At 51.7% G+C, this 23,791-nt stretch overlaps 1 protein-coding gene across 2 annotated transcripts; it reads right to left on the minus strand.

The window, feature by feature from the left end:
- Positions 1-325: 325 nt before the first annotated feature.
- LOC115385227 (nesprin-1-like) lies at positions 326-22,679 on the minus strand. Of its 2 annotated transcripts, XM_030087181.1 has the most exons (9): positions 22,232-22,679; positions 21,979-22,105; positions 17,639-17,910; positions 17,077-17,286; positions 16,857-16,991; positions 15,478-15,690; positions 15,279-15,371; positions 13,204-13,265; positions 326-3,031 (listed from the first exon to the last, which is right to left on the minus strand). In XM_030087181.1, exons 2-9 carry the CDS (start codon positions 22,103-22,105, stop codon positions 2,764-2,766), a joined length of 1,380 nt encoding a protein of 459 aa, XP_029943041.1. In that variant the 5' UTR covers positions 22,232-22,679; the 3' UTR covers positions 326-2,763. The 2 variants fall into 2 exon arrangements, with proteins under 2 accessions (XP_029943041.1, XP_029943042.1); XM_030087182.1 differs by lacking the exon at positions 13,204-13,265 and having other exon boundaries at positions 2,851-3,031.
- Positions 22,680-23,791: the final 1,112 nt, after the last annotated feature.

Below are 23,791 nucleotides of genomic sequence, written 5' to 3' on the forward strand. Positions count from 1 at the left end.
TCTGACGCTGACGTCAGTCCATCTTAGCTAATCCCTCAGTAATGCCTTCCAGGTTTAAAGTAAACTGAAGCTCTGTCTTCAGGGTCTCTCTCTCTCTCTCACACACACACACACACACACACACACACACACACACACACACACACACACACACACACACGGATCTACTTTATCACTGAGTCATTTTATTACAGTAATATGATCCATTCTGACGGCTTCATGATGTTCCTCGTTCCTGTTCGGCTGCGATCTTTACTGCAAGGAATTAAAATCTTTATCAGCAGGTATTTAGAATAGAATAGACTTTATTATTTTCACAGCAGAGAAATGTACAGGGACAGGGGGACGGGGGGACGGGGGGACAGGGGGACGGGGGGGGGGGGGGTAATGAAAGTAACGGGGGGACTCGTGGTCAGAACAATAATAGAAAAAGTAAAAACAAAACTGGATGAAAACATGAATCTGAAATAAAACCAGGGCTTTAAGACAGAAACAGGTTCCACAGTGTCCACAGAGTGTCCACGGAGTGTCCACAGTGTCCACAGAGTGTCCATGGCTGCAGGACATACTGTCCAGGGGTAAACTGTCCACAGTGGAGCTGTCCAGTCTGACTGTGGTGGACATGAAGGACCTGCTCTGTCCTGCTCTGAGGACGTCTCAGTCGGCTGAGACCCTCCACTGTCCACTGCAGTGGCTCAGAGTGTGTGTGTGTGTGTGTGTGTGTGTGTGTGTGGAACTCAGACCTGCAGAGCCTGAAGAGGAAGAGCAGAAGCAGAGGACGGCTGGACAGACAGAGACACAGTGAGGACAGAATGAGACTGAGTGGGGACACAGCAGGACAGAGAGCCGTCCTCCAGCTGAGGGACAGTGTCCTGTCCTCCTGTCCTCCTCATGACGGCAGATGAAGGGACGGACAGATGGACTGTCTTCAGGCAGACAGTCGAAGCAGAACGGGTTCCGTCTCCCAGTGAGTCCTGGAGCGTCTGTCCTCCGAGGACCTCAGGAGAACCTGGTTCACCAGAACCTCCACACTGGTCCTCCTGGTCCTGGTCCTGGTCCTGGTCCAGACTCGGCGCTGAGGCGAGGAGACGTTCTGCAAGGTTCCACAGAGAACCAGCTCGGTCCTCCAGCGGTCCAGAGACAGACGGTGGAACGTTTCTGATGTTCTCTTGAGCTCAGGTTCCACATCGGGTTCTGCTTCCTGGACCAGTTCAGTGACCTCACTCCGACCCGGGATTCAGGCTCATGGAAAATCGACCTTTGACCTCTAAGATACAGACTTCCTGGTTTTAAAGACTTGTTTGAAAAATCAAGAGCAGGATGTATAAAGATGCGAGTTCGAGTCCCGCTGGAGGTGAGCACACCGGGCCGCAGCCGGAGAACTGGTCCAGAACGGCCATGAAGTCCACGTTTCTGTTCAGGTTTAACTCTGGAGCTTTACACTCAAACACTGGAACCAGACCAGAACCAGACCAGAACCAGACTGGAACCAGACTGGAACCAGACCGGAACCAGACTGGAACCAGACTGGAAGCAGACCAGAACCAGACTGGAACCAGACTGGAACCAGACCGGAACCAGACTGGAACCAGACTGGAAGCAGACTGGAAGCAGACCGGAACCAGACCGGAACCACACTATAATCAGACTATAATCAGACTGGAATCAGACTGGAATCAGACTAAAATCACACTGGAATCAGACTATAATCAGACTATAACCAGACTGGAATCAGACTATAATCAGACTGGAATCAGACTATAATCAGACTGGAATCAGACTATAATCAGACTATAACCAGACTGGAATCAGACTATAATCAGACTGGAATCAGACTATAATCAGACTGGAATCAGACTGGAATCAGACTAAAATAACACTGGAATCAGACTATAACCAGACTGGAATCAGACTGGAATCAGACTGGAATCAGACTATAATCAGACTATAACCAGACTGGAATCAGACTATAATCAGACTGGAATCAGACAATAAGGAGACTGGAATCAGCCTGGAATCAGACTATAGTCAGACTAAAATCAGACTGGAATCAGCCTGGAATCAGACTATAGTCAGACTAAAATCAGACTGGAATCAGACTATAAGCAGACTGGAATCAGACTATAACCAGACTATAATCAGACTGGAATCAGACTATAAGCAGACTGGAATCAGACTATAACCAGACTATAATCAGACTGGAATCAGACTATAATCAGACTATAATCAGACTGGAATCAGACTGGAATCAGACTGGAATCAGGCTATAATCAGACTGGAATCAGACTGGAATCAGACTGGAATCAGACTGGAATCAGACTATAATCAGACTGGAATCAGACTGGAATCAGACTGGAATCAGACTATAATCAGACTGGAATCAGACTATAACCAGACTATAATCAGACTGGAATCAGACTATAAGCAGACTGGAATCAGACTATAACCAGACTATAATCAGACTGGAATCAGACTGGAGTCAGACTGGAATCAGACTATAATCAGACTATAATCAGACTGGAATCAGACTATAATCAGACTGGAATCAGACTGGAATCAGACTGGAATCAGGCTATAATCAGACTGGAATCAGACTGGAATCAGATTATAATCAGACTGGAATCAGACTTTAATCAGACTGGAATCAAACTATAATCAGACTGGAATCAGACAAAAAGGAGACTGGAATCAGACTGGAATCAGATTGGGATGAGCCAGAATCAGACTGGAGCCAGACTGGACCCGGTCCCGGTCCCGGTCCCGCTACACCGGCGGGGGCCCGTTGGTGTAGCTCAGCATGGGGTGGAGGGAGTGGGCGAAGTTGTTGGACTGGGCGCAGTAGTCGTCCTCCGACAGCGGCAGCAGGAAGGAGACGACCAGCAGCAGCAGCAGCAGCAGCTGCAGCGGCAGCGCCACCCGCAGGACGCGCCGCGCAAAGCAGGGCCCGCGTCCAGGACCCGCAGGACCAGGACCCGCAGAACCAGGACCAGGATCAGAAGGGCAGGAAGCGGATCCATCGCCTCTGTGAGACCTGCACACACACACACACACACACACACACACACACACACACACACACACACACACACACAAAACGAGAAATCACAGTGTCTTCTGATCCAGATCACATCACAGACAGACTGTATGAAAAATGGACGAAGCTCCAGGACCTGACGTAGCAGCAGGACCTGACGTAGCTCCAGGACCTGACGTAGCGCCAGGACCTGATGTAGCAGCAGGACCTGACGTAGCAGCAGGACCTGATGCAGCGTCAGGTCCTGGCGCTGCGTCAGGTCCTGACGTAGCGCCAGGACCTGACGCAGCACCAGGACCTGACGTAGCGCCAGGACCTGATGTAGCAGCAGGACCTGACGTAGCAGCAGGACCTGACGTAGCGCCAGGACCTGACGTAGCACCAGGACCTGATGTAGCGCCAGGACCTGACGTAGCGCCAGGACCTGACGTAGCACCAGGACCTGATGTAGCGCCAGGACCTGACGTAGCAGCAGGACCTGACGTAGCAGCAGGACCTGACGTAGCGCCAGGACCTGACGTAGCGCCAGGACCTGATGTAGCAGCAGGACCTGACGCAGCACCAGGACCTGACGTAGCGCCAGGACCTGATGTAGCAGCAGGACCTGACGCAGCGCCAGGACCTGACGCAGCGCCAGGACCTGATGTAGCAGCAGGACCTGACGTAGCAGCAGGACCTGACGTAGCGCCAGGACCTGACGTAGCGCCAGGACCTGATGTAGCAGCAGGACCTGACGTAGCGCCAGGACCTGACGTAGCGCCAGGACCTGATGTAGCAGCAGGACCTGACGTAGCGCCAGGACCTGACGCAGCGCCAGGACCTGACGTAGCGCCAGGACCTGATGTAGCAGCAGGACCTGACGCAGCGCCAGGACCTGACGCAGCGCCAGGACCTGATGTAGCAGCAGGACCTGACGCAGCACCAGGACCTGACGTAGCGCCAGGACCTGATGTAGCAGCAGGACCTGACGCAGCACCAGGACCTGACGTAGCGCCAGGACCTGATGTAGCAGCAGGACCTGACGCAGCGCCAGGACCTGATGTAGCAGCAGGACCTGATGTAGCAGCAGGACCTGACGTAGCGCCAGGACCTGATGTAGCAGCAGGACCTGATGCAGCGTCAGGTCCTGGCGCTGCGTCAGGTCCTGACGTAGCGCCAGGACCTGACGTAGCGCCCGTGACGTCAGTCTCTGTTCACAGCCGGAGGTCTGCTCACAAACCGGACCGGTCTGGTCTGGACGGCCCTGGACCGCCTGGCAGCTCAGCCTCATCAGAGGTCAGAGGTCAGACTGCCGGCTGACCCCGGGTCGATTTGAAGCTTCCTGCTGAAAGCTGCGAAGCCGGCCGAGGCAGGAAGAGCAGAGCAGGAAAATCCAGACCGGTCCAGACTGGATTCAGCTCCTGGGCCAGATTCTACTGAACTCTGACCTCTGGAACTGGAGCCGAGGCCCGAAAACCGACGGGATCCACGGATTGGATCACCTATCACCCCTGTAAAGTAAGAGTTAAACTAGTCCTGGACCTGCTGGTCCTGGACCTGCTAACTGGTCTTGGACCTGCTGGTCCTGGACCTGCTGGCTGGTCCTGGACCTGCTGGCTGGTCCTGGACCTGCTGGTCCTGGACCTGCTGGTCCTGGGGTCTCCCTCTGCCTCGCGGTCTTCCTGTGTCGCTGTGGAGTTTGCATGTTCTCACAGAAACAGACCGATGCTCCATTTGAGAGAAGCGGCGCTGCAGGAAGCAGAGGAGTGTTTTCACCAGCAGGGGTCAGCAGAGAAGCAAGGAGGCGTCGCCCTCCTGTAGCCCCGCCCACCGTTCACACTCAGCACCTACTCCACAGGTGGAGAGCTGAGTGAGACAGGTGCAGGACAGACGGGTGGAGGACAGACAGGTGGAGGACCGACGGGTGGAGGACAGACGGGTGGAGGACAGAGGGGTGGAGGACCGACGGGTGGAGGACAGACGGGTGGAGGACAGACGGGTGGAGGACAGAGGGGTGGAGGACCGACGGGTGGAGGACCGACGGGTGGAGGGCAGACGGGTGGAGGACAGATGGACAGAGAGAGGCAGAAGAAGCAGAAGAAGAATAGAAGCTGCAGCCGGAGCTTCGTTCATTGCAGACACTGGCTCAGAAAGCTGAGAGAAAACTGTGTGTGTGTGTGTGTGTGTGTGTGTGTGTGTGTGTGTGTGTTCTTGTATTTCTATCCTTGTCGGGGCCAAATGTCCCCACAAGGATAGCAAAACGTGGAACGACGTGCCTTGTGGGACCTTTTTCCGGTCCTAAGTAGGAGAAACAGTGTTTTCTTGACCATGTTGTTGTTACTGAAAAAAGTAAAAGGTCAAAAACATTTCTTTAGGGTTAGGCTTTGTTGTGGTGTGGGTTAGGGTTAGGGTAAGTTTTACTGCCATAATTTTTGTTTGCTATCTGTTTGATTTATTTTGAAAATCAGGTCTGGTAGGAACCTTTGTTTCCAGGCTGTGTTCCGTCGGTGTGTTTTTTGAAGATGCACGCCCATACGCCGAGCATCGTGCACAAGGCCGGCTCATTTGATAAAAGTATATTTTTTTTGTGAGAGACTTCATTTCTACTTTTAAGTTTATGGTCAATCAGCGAGGTATGTTGTTATTATGTTTCCATCATCAAGTTATTAAGATTTCTGTCATATTCTGTGTGTATCTTGTTTATTTACTCATTGTAATTTATGTTGTCTTTTAGTTCGACGGTGGTTTATCTTTGGTGTAATAAAAGTCATCCAAACCCATCAGTGCTACGGACTCCTTAAGAAAAGAGAAGTAGAAGTGACAGTCGAACTCGGACCTGCACCTTCCCGGCCTCCTGGTGGCGAAATCGCGTCATAGCAACAAGTAAGCTGCTGCAAAGTTGATGGACACACGTTCAGCCGTTGCTTCCTCATTAAGACGTCCAAAGGTCAGACATTAAAGTATATGTTTGGAAAGGTGACACAAGGAGGGAAAAACAATAAGGAACTGTGTGAAGCTTGAAAACAACAGCAGAACAAAGTCACAAGAAGGGAATGGATGCAACCAAGCTCACAAGTATTTTCTCAAGTCAAGCTAAAAAGTAAAAAAGACTTTCAAAAAGTACAAAGGGTTTCAAAAATAAATAAAAAAGGAAACAATGTCAGTAAGCAATGAAACAGGAGATGAAGCAGCCGGAGCAGATGAGGCTGAAGAGGCACGGCAAGTGGATGAAGCCTGTTTAGAGCAAACAGTGCAAGTCGAGGTGCGTAAAAGTGAAAGGTTTCGCATGCTCTCAGAAAAAGGGAAAGAGTTTCACAAAGACAAGTTACAAGGGCTGCATCGACACTTTGATGGCATTTATGACAGATGAAAAGCGTTAATTAAAGTTGCCAAGAAATCTGTGATCAAAGGAGATCCAGTGGACATTATTGAAGGACATGTGAAGACTGTACAAAGAGAAGTAACTGAGCTGAATGGCGTTTATGATGAATACAGAGCAATAGATGGTCCACCTCATGACATGCGTTCCAAGTTAGACAAGTGCACATCAGTGACTAACTTAATTGCGCAGAATGCAAAATCTCACATTGAAGGAGAGAATCCAGATCAGATTGTATGGCCTGATGCTAGCTCTATATTTACATCCTCTAGCTCGGTTAGTGTTTCAAATGTCTCCTCTGCCAAAAGACAAGAAGCTGCTGCGGAGTATGAAGCGACAAGGGCAGTACTTCAGATAATGACTGAACAGGAGAAACATAAAGAAAGAGTGCAAATGCTCGAAGAAGAAGAAAAACGTATAACTGCTGAACAAGAAGCAGCTGCAAAGTCACAACGCCTTCTAGAGGAGAAAGAGGAAATGGAGCGTAAGTTGAAAAGGCAACAAGACAAAGCAGCTCTGCTAAAGAAACAACAAGAGGAAAGTGCTGCAAGAAGAAAGTCAGTTGAAGATCTGAGAAGAGAAATTGAAAGACTTGAAAATCTGAAAAGACTCAATGCAGCTAAAGCAAAACTACAAGTATATGATGAAGACTACTTCCCACTGAAGCAAGAATATGTTACTCCAAATCCTGAAAATGTACAGATACCAGAGCTCAAGAACATTGCTAATCACCCCTTACAACTTCCAAAAGAGTCAAGCATCCCTTCTGAGAGTACAGCTGAGCTTGTGAAAGCTTTGGCAGAAGCGATGTCAGCTAACAGACTGCCTATTCCAGAGCCCTCAGTGTTTAGTGGGGATCCACTTAAGTTTAAACATTGGAGAGCATCTTTCCAGACTCTAATTGAGAGAAAGAACATTCCCACTGCAGAGAAGATATTCTTTCTACAGAAGTATGTAGGTGGCTCTGTTCGAGAAGCCTTAGAGGGCTACTTTCTGATTGGCTCTGAAGATTCCTATGAGTCAGCATGGACAATGCTCAATGAACGCTATGGTGAGCCTTTTGTCATTGCGAAGGCCTTTAGAGACAGGTTACACTCCTGGCCAAAAATTACAGGAAAGGACAGTGCAGAGTTCAGAAAGTTTGTAGACTTTTTACGAAGCTGTCAATCGGCAATGGTTAACAATGAAAGCCTGAATGTCCTTAATGATGGGATTGAGAACCAAAGACTTGCTGCTAAACTCCCAGACTGGTTGAGTAACAGATGGAACAGGAAAGCTACAGAGTACCAGCTGGAGCACAAGCAATTCCCTCCTTTTAGTCATTTTGTAACATTCCTGTCAATGGAGGCAAGTATTGCATGTATTCCCATTACATCATATCAAGCTATGAGACAAGGTGATTCTGACAAACCCAGGGCAAAACCTCAGTTTACAACCATTCAGAAGAAACAAGATTCAGCAAAGATCTTCACAACGAACTCTACTGAAAACCGTGCAGGCTCTTGTGTGTTTTGTAAAAGGGTAGGACACAGCTTGCACAAGTGTCATAAGTTTGCTGAGAAACCAGTCACTGAAAGGGTTAAGTTTATTCAAAGTGAGAAACTATGTTTTGGCTGTCTAAATAGTGGTCACATCTCCAAGAACTGCAGCAACCGGATGATATGCAACACATGCTCAAAACGCCATCCCACATGCTTGCATGAAGAAAGACAAAGACAAGAAACAAAGAAAGAACTACCTACAGAACAAGTACGTGAACAGAAAGAAACCAAGCAACCAGTAACACAGTCACAAGACACAGTGAATGTGAGCACATCCAATAGAGTGACTCATGATAATAATAATACACAAACATCTGCAATAGTACCTGTTTATATATCTACTCAAAGTGAACCAAATAAGGAAGTACTTGTCTACGCTCTGCTGGACACACAGAGTGATTCGTCATTCATTCTCACTGAAGTGGCAGACAACTTAAACACAACCAAAACACAAGTTAAGCTCGAACTATCTACAATGTCGTCTAAGAAAACAACTGTACCATGCACAAAGCTTCAAGCCCTGCAAATAAGAGGACTGTTTTCCAAGAAAAAACTCACTGTACCAGTTGTTTACACACGTGACTTCATACCTGCTAATCGCAGTCACATTCCTACTCCAGATACTGCAAGAGCATGGCCACATTTAAACCATCTCGCTCAAGATATTGCTCCACCACTGGACTATGAAATAGGACTTCTGTTAGGGTACAATTGCCCACAAGCTTTAATGCCCAGAGAAGTTATATGTGGCGAAGAAACCAACCATATGCCCAGAAAACAGATTTAGGCTGGAGCATAATAAGCTGCTGTGATTCACGTGAAACAGTCAGTGATGTCATTGGAGTAAGTCACCGCATCATTGTAAGACAAGTAATCCCAGTGACTAAGCCAATCACAAAACTAAAGAATGAAGTTCATTACATCTACAAGACCCAAATAAAAGAAGTAACTTCCCCAGATGTAATCAAAGCTCTTGAATCAGACTTCACAGAGAGAGCAGTGGAAGACACAAGCATTTCACAAGAAGACCTCCGCTTCCTTACCAAGCTAGAAAAAGGAATCAAACAAAAGCAGGATGGACACTATGAAATGCCACTGCCTTTCAAAGGTGAAAGACCAAGTCTTCCTAATAACATGTCAAGTGCGATGCAACGTCTGAGCAGTCTCGAACGCAGATTCAAAAGAGATCAAGAGTACTGTGCGGACTATGTAAAGTTCATGGAGGACATTATTGCACATGGAGATGCAGAGAAGGTACCAGAGAAAGAACTCTGTAATTCCCCTGCCTGGTATATTCCCCACCACGGAGTATACCATCCTCAAAAGCCTGGCAAAATACGTGTAGTCTTTGACTGTTCTGCACAATATCAAGACACCTCACTGAATGAGCACCTACTTACAGGGCCTGATCTCACAAACACCTTGGTGGGAGTGCTCTGTAGGTTTAGGAAAGGCCCAGTGGCTGTAATGTGCGACGTGGAACGCATGTTCCACCAGTTCCATGTATCACCTCAAGACCAGGACTATTTACGTTTCTTATGGTGGGAGCATGGTGATGTCAGCGCTCCGCCCTCAGTCTTCCGCATGAAGGTTCATCTGTTTGGTGCTGCCTCTTCCCCTGGCTGTGCCAACTTTGGTTTAAAACATCTGGCCACACAAGGTGAGGACAAGTTTGCTCCAAGCACAATCAAGTTCATTCAGAAGAACTTTTACGTAGATGATGGACTTGTAAGTGTCATGTCAGAAGCAGAAGCGATAAGTCTAGTCAAGGAAGCAAGAGAACTATGTAGTACAGGAAAACTACGACTACATAAGTTCATCTCAAACAGTGAAAATGTGATCAAGTCACTGCCAAGAGAAGAGTGTGTTGAAAGCGTCAAGGACTTTGATTTGGCACTTGGACAACCACTGATGGAAAAGGCTCTCGGTGTACAGTGGTGCATTTCTTCTGATGAGTTTCAGTTCAAAATAACAGTGAAAGAGTACCCAATGACAAGAAGAGGAATCCTGTGCACAGTAGCATCAGTCTACGATCCACTAGGTTTCATTGCACCATTCATCTTACGAGGGAAACAAATCCTGCAACAGCTATGTCAGGAGAAAGTTGGATGGGACGAGCCACTCTCTGATCAACTCCGCACTCAATGGGAATCCTGGCTCCAAGATCTCCAAAACTTGTCAAGAGTTAGAATCCCAAGATGCATCTTACCGACAAACACAGACATCATTCAGCAGGAACTACACCACTTTTCAGACGCTAGTGTCACAGGCTATGGACAGTGTAGTTATTTAAGAACAGTCACTTCGGAAGGAAAGGTTCAGTGTGCCTTAGTCATGGGAAAGGCACGTGTAGCCCCAGTTAAGGTTACTACTGTCCCTAGACTCGAGTTAACAGCTGCAGTAGTCGCAGCAAGAACAAGTGTGATGTTAAGAAATGAACTTGAAATAAGTGATCTGCATGAACACTACTGGACAGACTCCAAAGTTGTGTTAGGATACGTGAATAATGAAGCAAGGAGATTCCACGTATTTGTGGCAAACAGGATTCAAAGAATAAAGTCACTCACAGACCCACAACAATGGCATCATGTACCATCTGAAAGCAATCCTGCAGACCATGCATCAAGAGGGTTAAACGTTTCACAGCTACTTAACTCCAACTGGTTTAAAGGTCCAGAGTTCTTGTGGCAAAGTGAACTACCCATTGAAAGTGACCAGGTTACAGAAGTTCTGTCTGATGACCCCGAGTTGAAAACGGTGCATGTGCTCAACACCAAAGTACAAGGAAAAAGAACAATACTCGATCGACTCACTAAATTCTCAGACTGGAGAAGAGCTGTTAAAGCTGTTGCTCGTCTCAAAAAATTTGTGAAGGATTTTAAAGGAGTCACACAAACAAAAGGTGAAAATACAAGTGTTAATGACAGACAAGAAGCAGAACTGTTCATAATAAAGCTCGAGCAAGAGAACATGTTCAGCAAGGAAATCAAAGAATTAACTCAAAGGAAAGATATTCTACTCAAAGACAAGAGACACAAGCTTTACAACTTAAGTCCATTTGTAGATGAGCAAGGAGTTCTCAGGGTGGGGGGACGTTTGGCAAGATCAAGTCTTCACCCACACATCAAACATCCTGCAATCATCTCCAAATCAAGTCATGTGTCATCCTTACTTATTAAACACTTCCATGAAAAGGTGCATCATCAAGGAAGAGGAATAACTGTCAACGAGCTGCGCTCCAATGGATTATGGATCACAGGATGTAGCAGCGCAGTTGCTTCCCACATCTACAAGTGTACAACCTGCAGAAAGTACCGGAGAAGTATTCAAGATCAACGGATGTCAGATTTACCAGAGGATCGAATGGAAACAACACCCCCTTTCACCTACTGTGGTATTGACTGTTTTGGACCTTTTTATGTGAAAGAGGGTAGAAAAGAACTGAAAAAGTATGGTCTTCTTTTCACGTGTATGTGTTCAAGGGCAATACATATTGAAATGTTAGATGACCTTACTAGTGATGCTTTTATCAATGCATTACGCTGTTTTATTTCTATTCGTGGACATGTCAGACAGATCAGGTGCGATCAAGGCACTAATTTTGTAGGTGCTAGTGGAGAGTTTTTGAATGCACTGAAAGATTGTGACAAGGAGCAGTTGAAACAATATGGATGTGAGTTTGTTCTGAACACCCCCTCTTCAAGCCACATGGGAGGTGTTTGGGAGAGGCAAATTAGGACCATTAGAAGTGTTTTAACTGGTATTCTAGATCAGAACTCTCGGAGACTTGATAGTGCCTCCCTCCGAACATTTCTTTATGAAGTCATGGCTATTGTAAATAGCAGGCCATTAACAGTGGAAAACCTAAATGATCCCAGTATTGAACCTCTGACACCTAATCATATTCTCATGATGAAATCCAGCATCATACTGCCCCCTCCTGGCGAGTTCGTGAGCCAAGACCTGTATCTGAGAAAGAGGTGGCGGAAAGTTCAGTTTTTGGCAAATGAATTCTGGACAAGGTGGAGGAAAGAATATCTCCTGAATCTTCAACAGAGACAAATCTGGCAAAAGAATAAAAGGAACACAAAGGTGAATGACATTGTTATTCTCCAAGAGGACAATGTTCCAAGAAACAAGTGGAAACTGGCACGAGTAACAGAAGTACATCCAAGCATGGATGGAAGAGTCAGAAAGGTGAAGCTGTTGCTCAGTGACTCAACCTTGGATAAGGATGGAAAAGGGACTGTGAAAAGAGTGTATCTCGAAAGACCAGTCCACAAAACAGTGTTACTGCTAGAAGCAGAGTAAATGTTAAAGGTGTTGAAATGCTCTTATAATTGTTTGTATATTTTAAAGTGAAATCACAATATGTTTGTGATTTGGTGGGAGTTTTACTGCCATAATTTTTGTTTGCTATCTGTTTGATTTATTTTGAAAATCAGGTCTGGTAGGAACCTTTGTTTCCAGGCTGTGTTCCGTCGGTGTGTTTTTTGAAGATGCACGCCCATACGCCGAGCATCGTGCACAAGGCCGGCTCATTTGATAAAAGTATATTTTTTTTGTGAGAGACTTCATTTCTACTTTTAAGTTTATGGTCAATCAGCGAGGTATGTTGTTATTATGTTTCCATCATCAAGTTATTAAGATTTCTGTCATATTCTGTGTGTATCTTGTTTATTTACTCATTGTAATTTATGTTGTCTTTTAGTTCGACGGTGGTTTATCTTTGGTGTAATAAAAGTCATCCAAACCCATCAGTGCTACGGACTCCTTAAGAAAAGAGAAGTAGAAGTGACAGTAAGGGTCAGGGTTAGGGGCTAGACATGAATGGGAGTCAATGGACGGTCCCCACAAGGATAGAAATACGAGACTGTGCGTGTGTGTGTGTGTGTGAGTGAGTTTGTGTGTGTGTGAGTGTGTGTGAGTGTGTGTGTGAGTGTGTGTGAGGCAGAGCTGTCAGATGTCAAAGGTCAGAATGTGGTCAGAGAGATGAAGCAGCATGACCTTAAAACGACCTTGGATCCATCAGGATCCATCAGGATCCATCAGGATCCATCAGGGTCCATCGGGGTCTGGACCACCATCCACCTGTCCTGCAGATTAGGGACTGACAGGAGACAGTAGGACTGATGCTGGGACTGACAGGAGACGGAGGGACTGACAGAGGGACAGGGAGACGGTGGCCTCTGGGGGGCGGGGCTGGGTCATGTTGTGCTGGGGGGGTTCTGGGTTCTAGGTTCTAGGGTTCTGGGCCAGCAGGACGGTACCTGGTCAGTGGACTGCTGCTGTCTGACGCTCCGGCCTGAGAACCAATACATTTGACCCGAGGCTGTTTGCAATGAACAGGGGGGGGGGGGGAGGGGGGGGGGGGAGGGGGGGGGGAGGGGGGGGGGAGAAAGAATGGTTCAGTCCAGCAAATCAAGAAAAGCCGTTGATGAACAGAAGAACAAGAGATGAAGGAAGAACAGCAGAACCAGATCTGAGAGAGACCTGGTTCCCCAATGGTCCCTGTTCCTGACTGTTCCCTGACTGGTTCCTGGTCCTGACTGGTTCCTGGTCCTGACTGGTTCCTGGTCCTGACTGGTTCCTCTCTGGTTCCTGGTCCTGACTGGTTCCTCTCTGGTTCCTGGTCCTAACTGGTTCCTCTCTGGTTCCTGGTCCTGACTGGTTCCTCTCTGGTTCCTGGTCCTGACTGGTTCCTCTCTGATTCCTGGTCCTGACTGGTTCCTCTCTGGTTCCTGGTCCTGACTGGTTCCTCTCTGGTTCCTGGTCCTAACTGGTTCCTCTCTGGTTCCTGGTCCTGACTGGTTCCTCTCTGGTTCCTGGTCCTGACTGGTTCCTCTCTGGTTCCTGGTCCTGACTGGTTCCTCTCTGCTTCCTGGTCCTGACTGGTTCCTCTCTGGTTCCTGGTCCTACTGGTTCCTCTCTGGTTCCTGGTCCTGACTGGTTCGTCTCTGGTTCCTGGTCCTGACTGGTTCGTCTCTGCTTCCTGGTCCTGACTGGTTTCTCTCTGATTCCTGGTCCTGACTGGTTCCTCTCTGGTTCCTGGTCCTGACTGGTTCCTCTCTGGTTCCTGGTCCTGACTGGTTCCTCTCTGGTTCCTGGTCCTGACTGGTTCCTCTCTGGTTCCTGGTCCTGACTGGTTCCTCTCTGGTTCCTGGTCCTGACTGGTTCCTCTCTGGTTCCTGGTCCTGACTGGTTCCTCTCTGGTTCCTGGTCCTGACTGGTTCCTCTCTGGTTCCTGGTCCTGACTGGTTCCTCTCTGGTTCCTGGTCCTGACTGGTTCCTCTCTGGTTCCTGGTCCTGACTGGTTCCTGGTCCTGACTGGTTCCTGGTCCTGACTGCAGAACCGAAGCTACAGGCTTCTTGAGCTGTTTAACAGACATTTAGCGACATGCAGTGGCAGCAGGCTCTTTAGGACTGATCTGATCTGAGGGGATCTGATCTGATCTGAGGGGATCTGATCTGATGGGATCCGATGAGATCTGATCTGATCTGATCTGATCTGATGGGATCTGATGCCATCTGATCCAGTCAGATCCGATCCAATGGGATCCAAACTAAGGGGATCTAATCTAATTGGATTTGATCTGATCCGAAGAGATCTGACGTGTTATGATCCAGTCTGATCTGATGGGATAAGATCTGATGGGATCTGATATGAATTGAGGGAATTTGATCTGATCCAAAATGATCTGATGCAATCTGATCCAATTCGATCTCATTGATCCGATCGGATGGAGTCTGATTTGAGCTGATTGGATCCAATCTGATGGGATCTGATCTGATGGGATCTGATGCCATCTGATCCAGTCAGATCCGATCCAATGGGATCCAAACTAAGGGGATCTAATCTAATTGGATTTGATCTGATCCGAAGAGATCTGACGTGTTATGATCCAGTCTGATCTGATGGGATAAGATCTGATGGGATCTGATATGAATTGAGGGAATTTGATCTGATCCAAAATGATCTGATGCAATCTGATCCAATTCGATCTCATTGATCCGATCGGATGGAGTCTGATTTGAGCTGATTGGATCCAATCTGATGGGATCTGATCTGATGGGATCCACTCTGATCTGATGGGATCTGATCTGATCTGAGGGATCTAGGAAACCTCCTCCTCTCAGCTTCATGTTGCTGCAGCGTCTGAACTGATTGAGACATGAGAGGACGGAGTGAGGAGACGGAGGAGGACAGAAGAGTCAGGCGGGGGGACAGAGGACAGGGCCCTGACGGAGGACAAGGGGCAGACGTGGTCTTCATGTGGGACATTCAGGATCATTTGGAATCTTTGGTCTCAAATCAAGGTTCACAAGCAGGAGGGTCAAAGGTTACCGAGCGCCGGCGACTCGGGGAACTTCGTCCTGATCCTGGACTGAGAGAGCCGGACGTGTCCAAGTCGTCAGCTGAAGACCAGGAAGACAGGTCCTGCAGCGGGGTACGGGGGGGACAGGGGGGAGGGGTGAAGTCCAGGTGTCTGTCAGTGAGCTCCGTCCAGCCGTCCGTCCACAGCGCTGGGGACAGAGGACGCTACCTGCTGGCTGCCGCTCAGGTCCAGCAGCCGGGACAGGTCCCGCAGGTCCCTGGTGACGTCCTTCAGCAGCAGCCGGAGCCGGTTCCCGATCACGTGGACCTTCTCTCTGGCCTCCAGACCGTCGCTACCCGGGGACTGGACCAGCAGCTGGACGGACATGTCCTGCAGCGAGGACACCTTCAGCTGCGAGTCCAGCAGCTCCTGACGGATTTGCTGCCAGAAAACACCACAGAACCAGAACCGTTCAGGACCGGGACCAGAACCGTTCAGAACCAGAACCGTTCAGCACCAGGACCAGAACCGTTCAGCACCGGGACCAGAACCGTTCGGAACCAGAACCGTTCAGCACCGGGACCAGAACCGTTCGGAACCAGAACCGTTCAGCACCGGGACCAGAACTGTTCAGCACCGGGACCAGAACCGTTCGGAACCAGAACCGTTCAGGACCGGGTCTCTACTGGGTCTGGCGGGTCTCATTCTGGCATGGAGCAGATGGTGATCAGGTGTCTGGAGTTTTGAAAGAATGAGTTTTTTTTCAATCCAACGTCTCGAGGCTCCGCCCTCCCTCTGCTTTCTGAGCGACCAAGCCACGCCCCTTTAACGGTGCTCGCTCATTACCCGGGGCTGAAAATGAGGGCCTCCAGTCCTTCAGCGTCCTCCATGGTGACCTGTTCAGGTGACGTCCAGCAGACATGGATCCATCCCAGGAGAGCTAGCTAGCAGCCTAGCTAGCAGCCTAGCTAGCAGCCTAGCTAGCAGCCTAGCTAGCTCTCCCCTGCTGGGCGAGCGCCGTGCTCTGTGGCTGCAGCAGCTGACTGACAGCAAGGCAGAAGCTCGAAATCTATTGGCTGAAGCTGACCGGCGCTTTTTCGGATAACATGGGGGTCTATGAGACGAAGGCGGGGCTTATAATAAATGTTTATACTGCTTTATGCTGATGTTATATTGCAGTATGAACCAGACTGACACACTGAAGCTCTGCTGATGATTCATACGTTGGAAACAAACGGAAACTCCGGACACCAGCTTTAACCAGGGTCTAACTAGTATTTATCTGGTAGTTAACTAGTATTTACCCAGGGTTCAGCTCAAGTTTAACCAGGGTTTAACTCGTGGTTAATATTTAACTAGTGGTGAACCAGGTTTATCCAGGGTTTAGGAAGCTGAAGGACCGGTTTCACGTCTTTTCCTGCTAGTTTCAAACAGTCTTTTATTTTGAAATCTGGTTCTGGTTCTGGTTTTTCCTGTCGTGGATCACAGGGTTCTGGGATGTTCTTCATGTTTGAGCCGACAGGGTTCTGAGCAGAACCGTGATAACGGACCGGAGCCTGGCGCCGGTTCTGCTGAGCTCAGGTTCCGTGACGAGTGAGAACCGGTACCGTGAGCGTGCGGTGGTTCTGGAGCAGCGCGTCTCGGTCCTGGACCTGGCCCGGGTCCACGGGACCCAGCTGGTTCCGGCGCCGGTCGATGTTCTCCAGCCACAGCAGCAGACCGTGGCTCGTCTCGTGGAAGTCCTGCAAGACCCGGGCGTCAGGAGCGGGACGGTCCAGAGCGGTCCAGAGGACGCCCCCCGGTCCGTCCCCAGTCCGGGACACTGACCTGGCACTGCAGCAGAGCCCCACGCAGCGCCGTCCTCCACCCGTCCAGCGCCCCGCCCGTCCTGTCCCACCGCTCGTTCAGGTCCTTCAGCCGGCAGCGCAGCCGGCGTCCCGGGTCCGGGTCCGGGTCCGGGTCCCGCAGGAACTCGGCGCTGCAGAGGTTGACAGACAAGACGATGGCCTTCCGTCTGTCGAAGGACTTCTGCAGCTCCTGGGGACGGACGGGGACGAGGACAGGGAGGGAGGGGGGACAGGGAGGGGGGACAGGGAGGGGGGACAGATGTCCACAGGAGGGAGACAGATGTCAAGACGGTGGAAATAATTTCAGGATCAGTTTAGTGGAACTCTGCAGGACTGGGGAGGACTCGGAATCCAGACCCAGATCCAGATCCTGACCCAGACCCAGATCCTGACAGAAGTGAACTCTGCTGTTGACCTTCATGTGACCCAGGTCCTGGTCCCCAGTCCCAGTCCTCAGTCCCGGTCCCCAGTCCCGGTCCCAGTCCCAGGTCCTGGCCCTGGCCCCGGTCCGGGTCCCGGTCCGAGTCCCGGTCCCGCAGTACCTTGAGCTTCCTGATGCGCTGCTGGAGGGTCTGGAAGTCGGAGCTGAGGTCCAGCGTCCTCTGCCGCTGCAGCTCGTCCTCCGTCTGTCCCAGCCACGTCTCCAGCTTGTCCAGGTCGGACTGGAGCTGCTGCCACTGCTGCTGGTCCTGCTGCTGGTCCTGCTGCTGGTCCTGCTGCTGGTCCTGCTGCTGGTCCTGCTGCTGGTCCTGCCTGGACCGGAACTGCCGGCTGAGGTCCCGGGCCTGGAGCAGCTCCCAGCGCTCAATCACACCTGAGAGCAGAGACACAGGGGGACAGAGCTGAGTCCAGGAGACACAGGGGGACAGAGCTGAGTCCAGGAGACACAGGGGGACAGAGCTGAGTCCAGGAGACACAGGGGGACAGAGCTGAGTCCAGGAGACACAGGGGGACAGAGCTGAGTCCAGGAGACACAGGGGGACAGAGCCGAAGTTTCTTGGTGTGGGTGTGGGTCTGGTGGGGGCGGGGCCTGGCGTGGATGGGGTTTGGTGAAGGCGGGGCCTGGCGGGGACGGGGCCTAGTTTGGGTGGGGTCTGGTGGGGGCGGGTCTGGTGGGGGCGGGGTTGGGGCCTGGTGGGGGCGGGGCCTGGCGGGGGCGGGGCTGGTGGGGGCGGGGCTGGTGGGGGCAGGACCTGGCGGGGATGGGGTTTGGTGGAGGCGGGGCCTGGCGGGTTTGGGGCCTGGTGGGGGCGGGGCTGGGGCCTGGTGGGGGCGGGGCTGGAGGTTTTTTCCAGTCGGAGCCTCTCGGGTAACCCTGCACAGCAGACGGGCCTGATTCAGGTCCTAAATCCTGCAGATCCATCTTGCAGCGCTCCACAGACCAATGGTTTCACTCTGATAAAATGTCAGCGGCCCAATCAGGGGAAAGAGGCGGAGCTGCGGGAGGAGCGGACGTGACGAGAAACGTGACGACAGCGGGAAGCGCATGAAAGTTGGAAAACAATGGCGGCATGCGAAGCGATCTCCGTGGACACGGCGACATCTGCAGCTTTATAAGAAAGAGACTCAGTTTGTTCTGTGAAAGACGAGCACAGAGCATCACTTCAAGGCTTGTTGTCAGGAAACGACGTCTGCCTGCTCTCAGCAGCGCAGAGCGCCGTCACGCCGCGGCTGGATGCCGATTGGTCAATCAGAAGGGTCGTCCAATCTTCTTCTTCTTTGGTTCGAACAGTCGTCCAATCGCCAGCTAATGATTGTTTTGAAGGTCCCGCCTCTGAAATCAAATCGGAAGAGCGGCTACCCAGATGGACTTGTGAAATATTTCCGTGGCGGACATGAAGCTGTCCGTCTGGAGCGTCAGGTTACCTCTCAGGAGGCGTCGGAAGGGAAGATGGTAGAAAATGAAAGATGATGTTTTCTACGATCTACGAAAAACATGTTTAATATTTCCGATTGTAAATCCTGTGGTGTGTGGAGCTGAGAGAGGAGCCAATCAGCTCTGAGCCGACCTGTCCACACCCTCCAAATAGAGCTCCCTGATTGGCTGAACAGCTCTGTCTCACCAAGGTGTTGCTGCTTAAAAAAAATCCGGTCTCTGCTGTCAGAGCTGGATGAAAATATATCAGTGAAATATATTCACTGTGAGGGTGAAAGAGAAAAGCCAGAGGTCCTGAACCCAGCAGGCAGGAGGTCAGAGGTTAATCCTGAGCTCCTGGAGGAACTGCACCTCCTCCACTCAGACCCAAACTCCGATCGGATTCATTCCTCTGCAGCTCCAGTCCTGCAATAATCCAGATGTTTTCATTCATCTCCATCAGTAACCATCATGGCAGAATGGGGGGGGCGGGGCTTTCCGCTGACTCCGCCTTCAGAGCGACGTATGATGAAACTTTTCCTAATCAAAGCTCAACGAGTTTTTATTCTGGTTTAAACCATCCAACCTGGGGACAAAGGGAAGGATGTAAGATATTTGGTGATTTAAAAAGTAGCTTTCATCCGTCACAGCTGCTGCTTCCTGCTGCTGCTTCCTGCTGCTGCTGCTTCCTGCTGCTGCTGCTTCCTGCTGCTGCTGCTTCCTGCTGCTGCTTCCTGCTGCTGCTTCCTGCTGCTGCTTCCTGCTGCTGCTTCCTGCTGCTGCTGCTTCCTGCTGCTGCTTCCTGCTGCTGTTTCCTGCTGCTGCTTCCTGCTGCTGCTTCCTGCTGCTGCTTCCTGCTGCTGCTTCCTGCTGCTGCTGCTTCCTGCTGCTGCTTCCTGCTGCTGCTTCCTGCTGCTGCTGCTTCCTGCTGCTGCTTCCTGCTGCTGCTGCTTCCTGCTGCTGCTGCTTCCTGCTGCTGCTGCTTCCTGCTGCTGCTTCCTGCTGCTGCTTCCTGCTGCTGCTTCCTGCTGCTGCTGCTTCCTGCTCCTGCTGCTGCTGCTTCCTGCTGCTGCTTCCTGCTGCTGCTTCCTGCTGCTGTTTCCTGCTGCTGCTTCCTGCTGCTGTTGCTTCCTGCTGCTGCTGCTTCCTGCTGCTGCTTCCTGCTGCTGCTTCCTGCTGCTGCTGCTTCCTGCTGCTGCTTCCTGCTGCTGCTTCCTGCTGCTGCTGCTTAATGCTGCTTCCTGCTGCTGCTTCCTGCTGCTGCTTCCTGCTGCTGCTTCCTGCTGCTGCTTCCTGCTGCTGCTGCTTCCTGCTGCTGCTGCTTAATGCTGCTGCTTCCTGCTGCTGCTTCCTGCTGCTGCTTCCTGCTGCTGCTTCCTGCTGCTTCCTGCTGCTGCTTCCTGCTGCTGCTGCTTCCTGCTGCTGCTGCTTCCTGCTGCTGCTTCCTGCTGCTTCCTGCTGCTGCTGCTTCCTGCTGCTGCTGCTTCCTGCTGCTGCTGCTTAATGCTGCTGCTTCCAGCTGCTGCTTCCTGCTGCTGCTTCCTGCTGCTGCTGCTGCTGCTTCCTGCTGCTGCTGCTTCCTGCTGCTGCTGCTTCCTGCTGCTTCCTGCTGCTGCTGCTTCCTGCTGCTGCTTCCTGCTGCTGCTTCCTGCTGCTGCTTCCTGCTGCTGCTGCTTCCTGCTGCTGCTTCCTGCTGCTGCTGCTTCCTGCTGCTGCTTCCTGCTGCTGCTTCCTGCTTCCTGCTGCTGCTTCCTGCTGCTGCTTCCTGCTGCTGCTGCTGCTGCTTCCTGCTGCTGCTGCTTCCTGCTGCTGCTTCCTGCTGCTGCTTCCTGCTGCTGCTGCTTCCTGCTGCTGCTGCTTCCTGCTGCTGCTGCTTAATGCTGCTGCTTCCTGCTGCTGCTGCTTAATGCTGCTGCTTCCTGCTGCTGCTTCCTGCTGCTGCTTCCTGCTGCTGCTTCCTGCTGCTTCCTGCTGCTGCTTCCTGCTGCTGCTGCTTCCTGCTGCTGCTTCCTGCTGCTGCTTCCTGCTGCTGCTGCTTCCTGCTGCTGCTGCTTCCTGCTGCTGCTGCTTAATGCTGCTGCTTCCAGCTGCTGCTTCCTGCTGCTGCTTCCTGCTGCTGCTGCTGCTGCTTCCTGCTGCTGCTTCCTGCTGCTGCTGCTTCCTGCTGCTTCCTGCTGCTGCTGCATTCCTGCTGCTGCGTCCTGCTGCTGCTTCCTGCTGCTGCTTCTGCTGCTGCTGCTTCCTGCTGCTGCTGCTGCCTGCTGCTGCTGCTTCCTGCTGCTGCTTCCTGCTGCTGCTTCCTGCTTCCTGCTGCTGCTTCTGCTGCTGCTTCCTGCTGCTGCTGCTGCTTCCTGCTGCTGCTGCTTCCTGCTGCTGCTTCCTGCTGCTGCTTCCTGCTGCTGCTGCTTCCTGCTGCTGCTGCTTCCTGCTGCTGCTGCTTCCTGCTGCTGCTGCTTCCTGCTGCTGCTTCCTGCTGCTGCTGCTTCCTGCTGCTACTTCCTGCTGCTTCCTGCTGCTGCTGCTTCCTGCTGCTGCTGCTTCCTGCTGCTCCGGACTCAGAGTCAAATCACTGATTCAGAAGCTGAATCATCACAGCTGGAGGGACAGTCGAAGGAAATGACCTCAAACTACGACTCCAACATTTACAACTTCCCGACGGGGGGGGTGGGGGGGGGGGGGGGGGGTGGGTCATTCTCTGACAGAATCCTCTGGTGTGTGTGTTCTGCTCCAGAGCGACACACACACCAGAAGACCAGGAGAGGCGGACCGGGTCCTCGGTCTTCTGGGGACACTGCAGTGAGTCCTGGCCTCAGATGGAGAGCCGGGCTCTGACAGATCTAGAAGGACATCCAAACCACGGAGCAGAACCTGAGGAGCGTCTGGCTGAGGGGGGCCAGGGGGACCAGGGGGGCCAGGGGGGCCAGGGGGACCAGGGGGCCAGGGGGGACCAGGGGGACCAGCTGGACCACCTGGACCAGCTGCTCTCTGGATGGTGAAGAGGCGTGGCCGTGACCACGAAGGGCTGACCTGAGGTCTGCGACTCGGAGCTGCTGGGATCCACCAGTCCAGACCCGGGATCCTGGTCCTCCTTCAGCTCGGAGTCCATCCTCTTCACGGCGGCGATGCTGCCGCGGCATTCGCCCAGCAACCGCATCTGCAGGCAGGGTGGAGGTAAGGGGGGCGGAGGAGGACCGGGCCGGACCGGACCGGACTGGATCAGACCACACCGGGCCGGTCCAGACCGGTCTGGTCTGGTCCAGACACGAGGAAGACTACGTACGTATCCCAGGTAGGAGGCGTCGGGCTCGGGGCCGGGGGGTCCGGGGGGTCCGGGAGGTCCGGGGGGGGTCCGGCTGCGGTCCAGAGGCCCAGGGTCTCCGGAGGACACGTCTCCTGTTGACACAGCAGAGTCCGTTACGCCCGCCACACACGACAGGACTTTTTTAATCTTCCCCGATTCAGAGACACACTGCAAGACAACCGAGGACAGATCCCGGTCTCCCTGTCCTGGTCCTCCAGTCTGTCGCTCCGGAGCAGAACAGACACCAGCAGGTTCTTCAGCCGAGAATCTGTCCTCTCTCCTCCAAATCTGGCGTCGTCCAACGTGACTCCGTGCTGCTTCCCTTCATTGCTTCATTGCTGTTTTTACATTCAGCTCCACTTTCAATAATAAGCAGAGAACCCATTCATTCATTCAGTTCATTCATTCACATCGGTATCGCTCCTTCAGTGCAGACCCCCCCCCCCCCCCCCCCCCCCCCCCGAGCACGGACTGTCAGCACCTTGTCAGAAAATGTAAATGTTCCAGTTCAGAAGAGGGAAAGTTTCAGATCATTTCATTATAATTTACCCTCCACATTTAGTAATAATTCAGATTATTAGCTCATCTGTTTGTGTGTTTTTTACTTTGGAGTCCCGAGTGCAGCAGTAGAATGAAGTTATTAGCAGACCGTGTCAAATAAAAGCTACTTTTTTAAAACAGAACTATGCAAGATTTGCTCTAGTGCTCCACCTACTGGTCTCCTGTGAAAGCTCACTGTCGTAAACATCTCTCGGAACCGCCGCACAGCAGAGGAGGATCGGACCGAACTCATTAGCATACTCCCGACAGTCGGACCTGTCGGCTTCGATCGGGAGGAGAAGATCGGGGCAAAATTCAGCCGATCATCCTGCGGCGTGTGGAGGACTTTAGTCCGAACCACGACGGGACGAGGAGACGAGACCAGGGAGCAGATCAGAGGACGGAGTCCAGAACGGTTCTCCTCTCAGGACACGAAGTCAGAACCAAAAACCAGATCCGCGACCCGCTGGACTGCTGTGGGACGGGGACATGCTCACAAGACGCCGTGTCTGCCACACGGGGGCGCCACGCCCCAAGACAGGAGGACAGGAGGACAGGAGGACAGGACAGGAGGACAGGGAGATAGGAAGACAGGACAGGAGGACAGGAAGACAGGAGGACAGGAGGACAGGAGGAAAGGACAGGAGGACAGGAGGACAGGAAGATGGGACAGGAAGACAGGAGGACAGAAAGACAGGGACTGGACACAGTGGACACAGTGGACAGACTGGGGAGCAGAGCTGTACTCTATGGTTTCAGAGCAGGACAAAGTCTCTCAATCCAGTACAGTGGCCTGGAGGAGTGGTCCAGAGCGTTGGTCCTGAGCGGTGGTCCAGAGCGGTGGTCTAGAGCGGTGGTCCAGAGCGGTGGTCCAGAGCGGTGGTCTAGAGCGGTGGTCCAGAGCGGTGGTCCAGAGCGGTGGTCTAGAGCGGTGGTCTACAGTGGTGGTCTATAGCGGTGGTCTAGAGCGGTGGTCCAGAGCGGTGGTCTAGAGCGGTG

The sequence above is a fragment of the Salarias fasciatus genome, unplaced genomic scaffold, assembly GCF_902148845.1.
Source record: "Salarias fasciatus unplaced genomic scaffold, fSalaFa1.1, whole genome shotgun sequence".
NCBI lineage: Eukaryota > Metazoa > Chordata > Actinopteri > Blenniiformes > Blenniidae > Salarias > Salarias fasciatus.

What these genes read in the sequence shown, in the direction of transcription:
- LOC115385227 (XM_030087181.1), bottom strand. Translation starts at nt 22,105, where the DNA reads ATGCGGTTGCTGGGCGAATGCCGCGGCAGCATCGCCGCCGTGAAGAGG. An exon ending in CTCCGAGTCGCAGACCTCAG is followed by an intron (nt 17,911 to 21,978) that starts GTCAGCCCTTCG and finishes CTCTGCTCTCAG; the next exon opens with GTGTGATTGAGCGCTGGGAG. An exon ending in AGAACCACCGCACGCTCACG is followed by an intron (nt 15,691 to 16,856) that starts GTACCGGTTCTC and finishes GTTTTCTGGCAG; the next exon opens with CAAATCCGTCAGGAGCTGCT.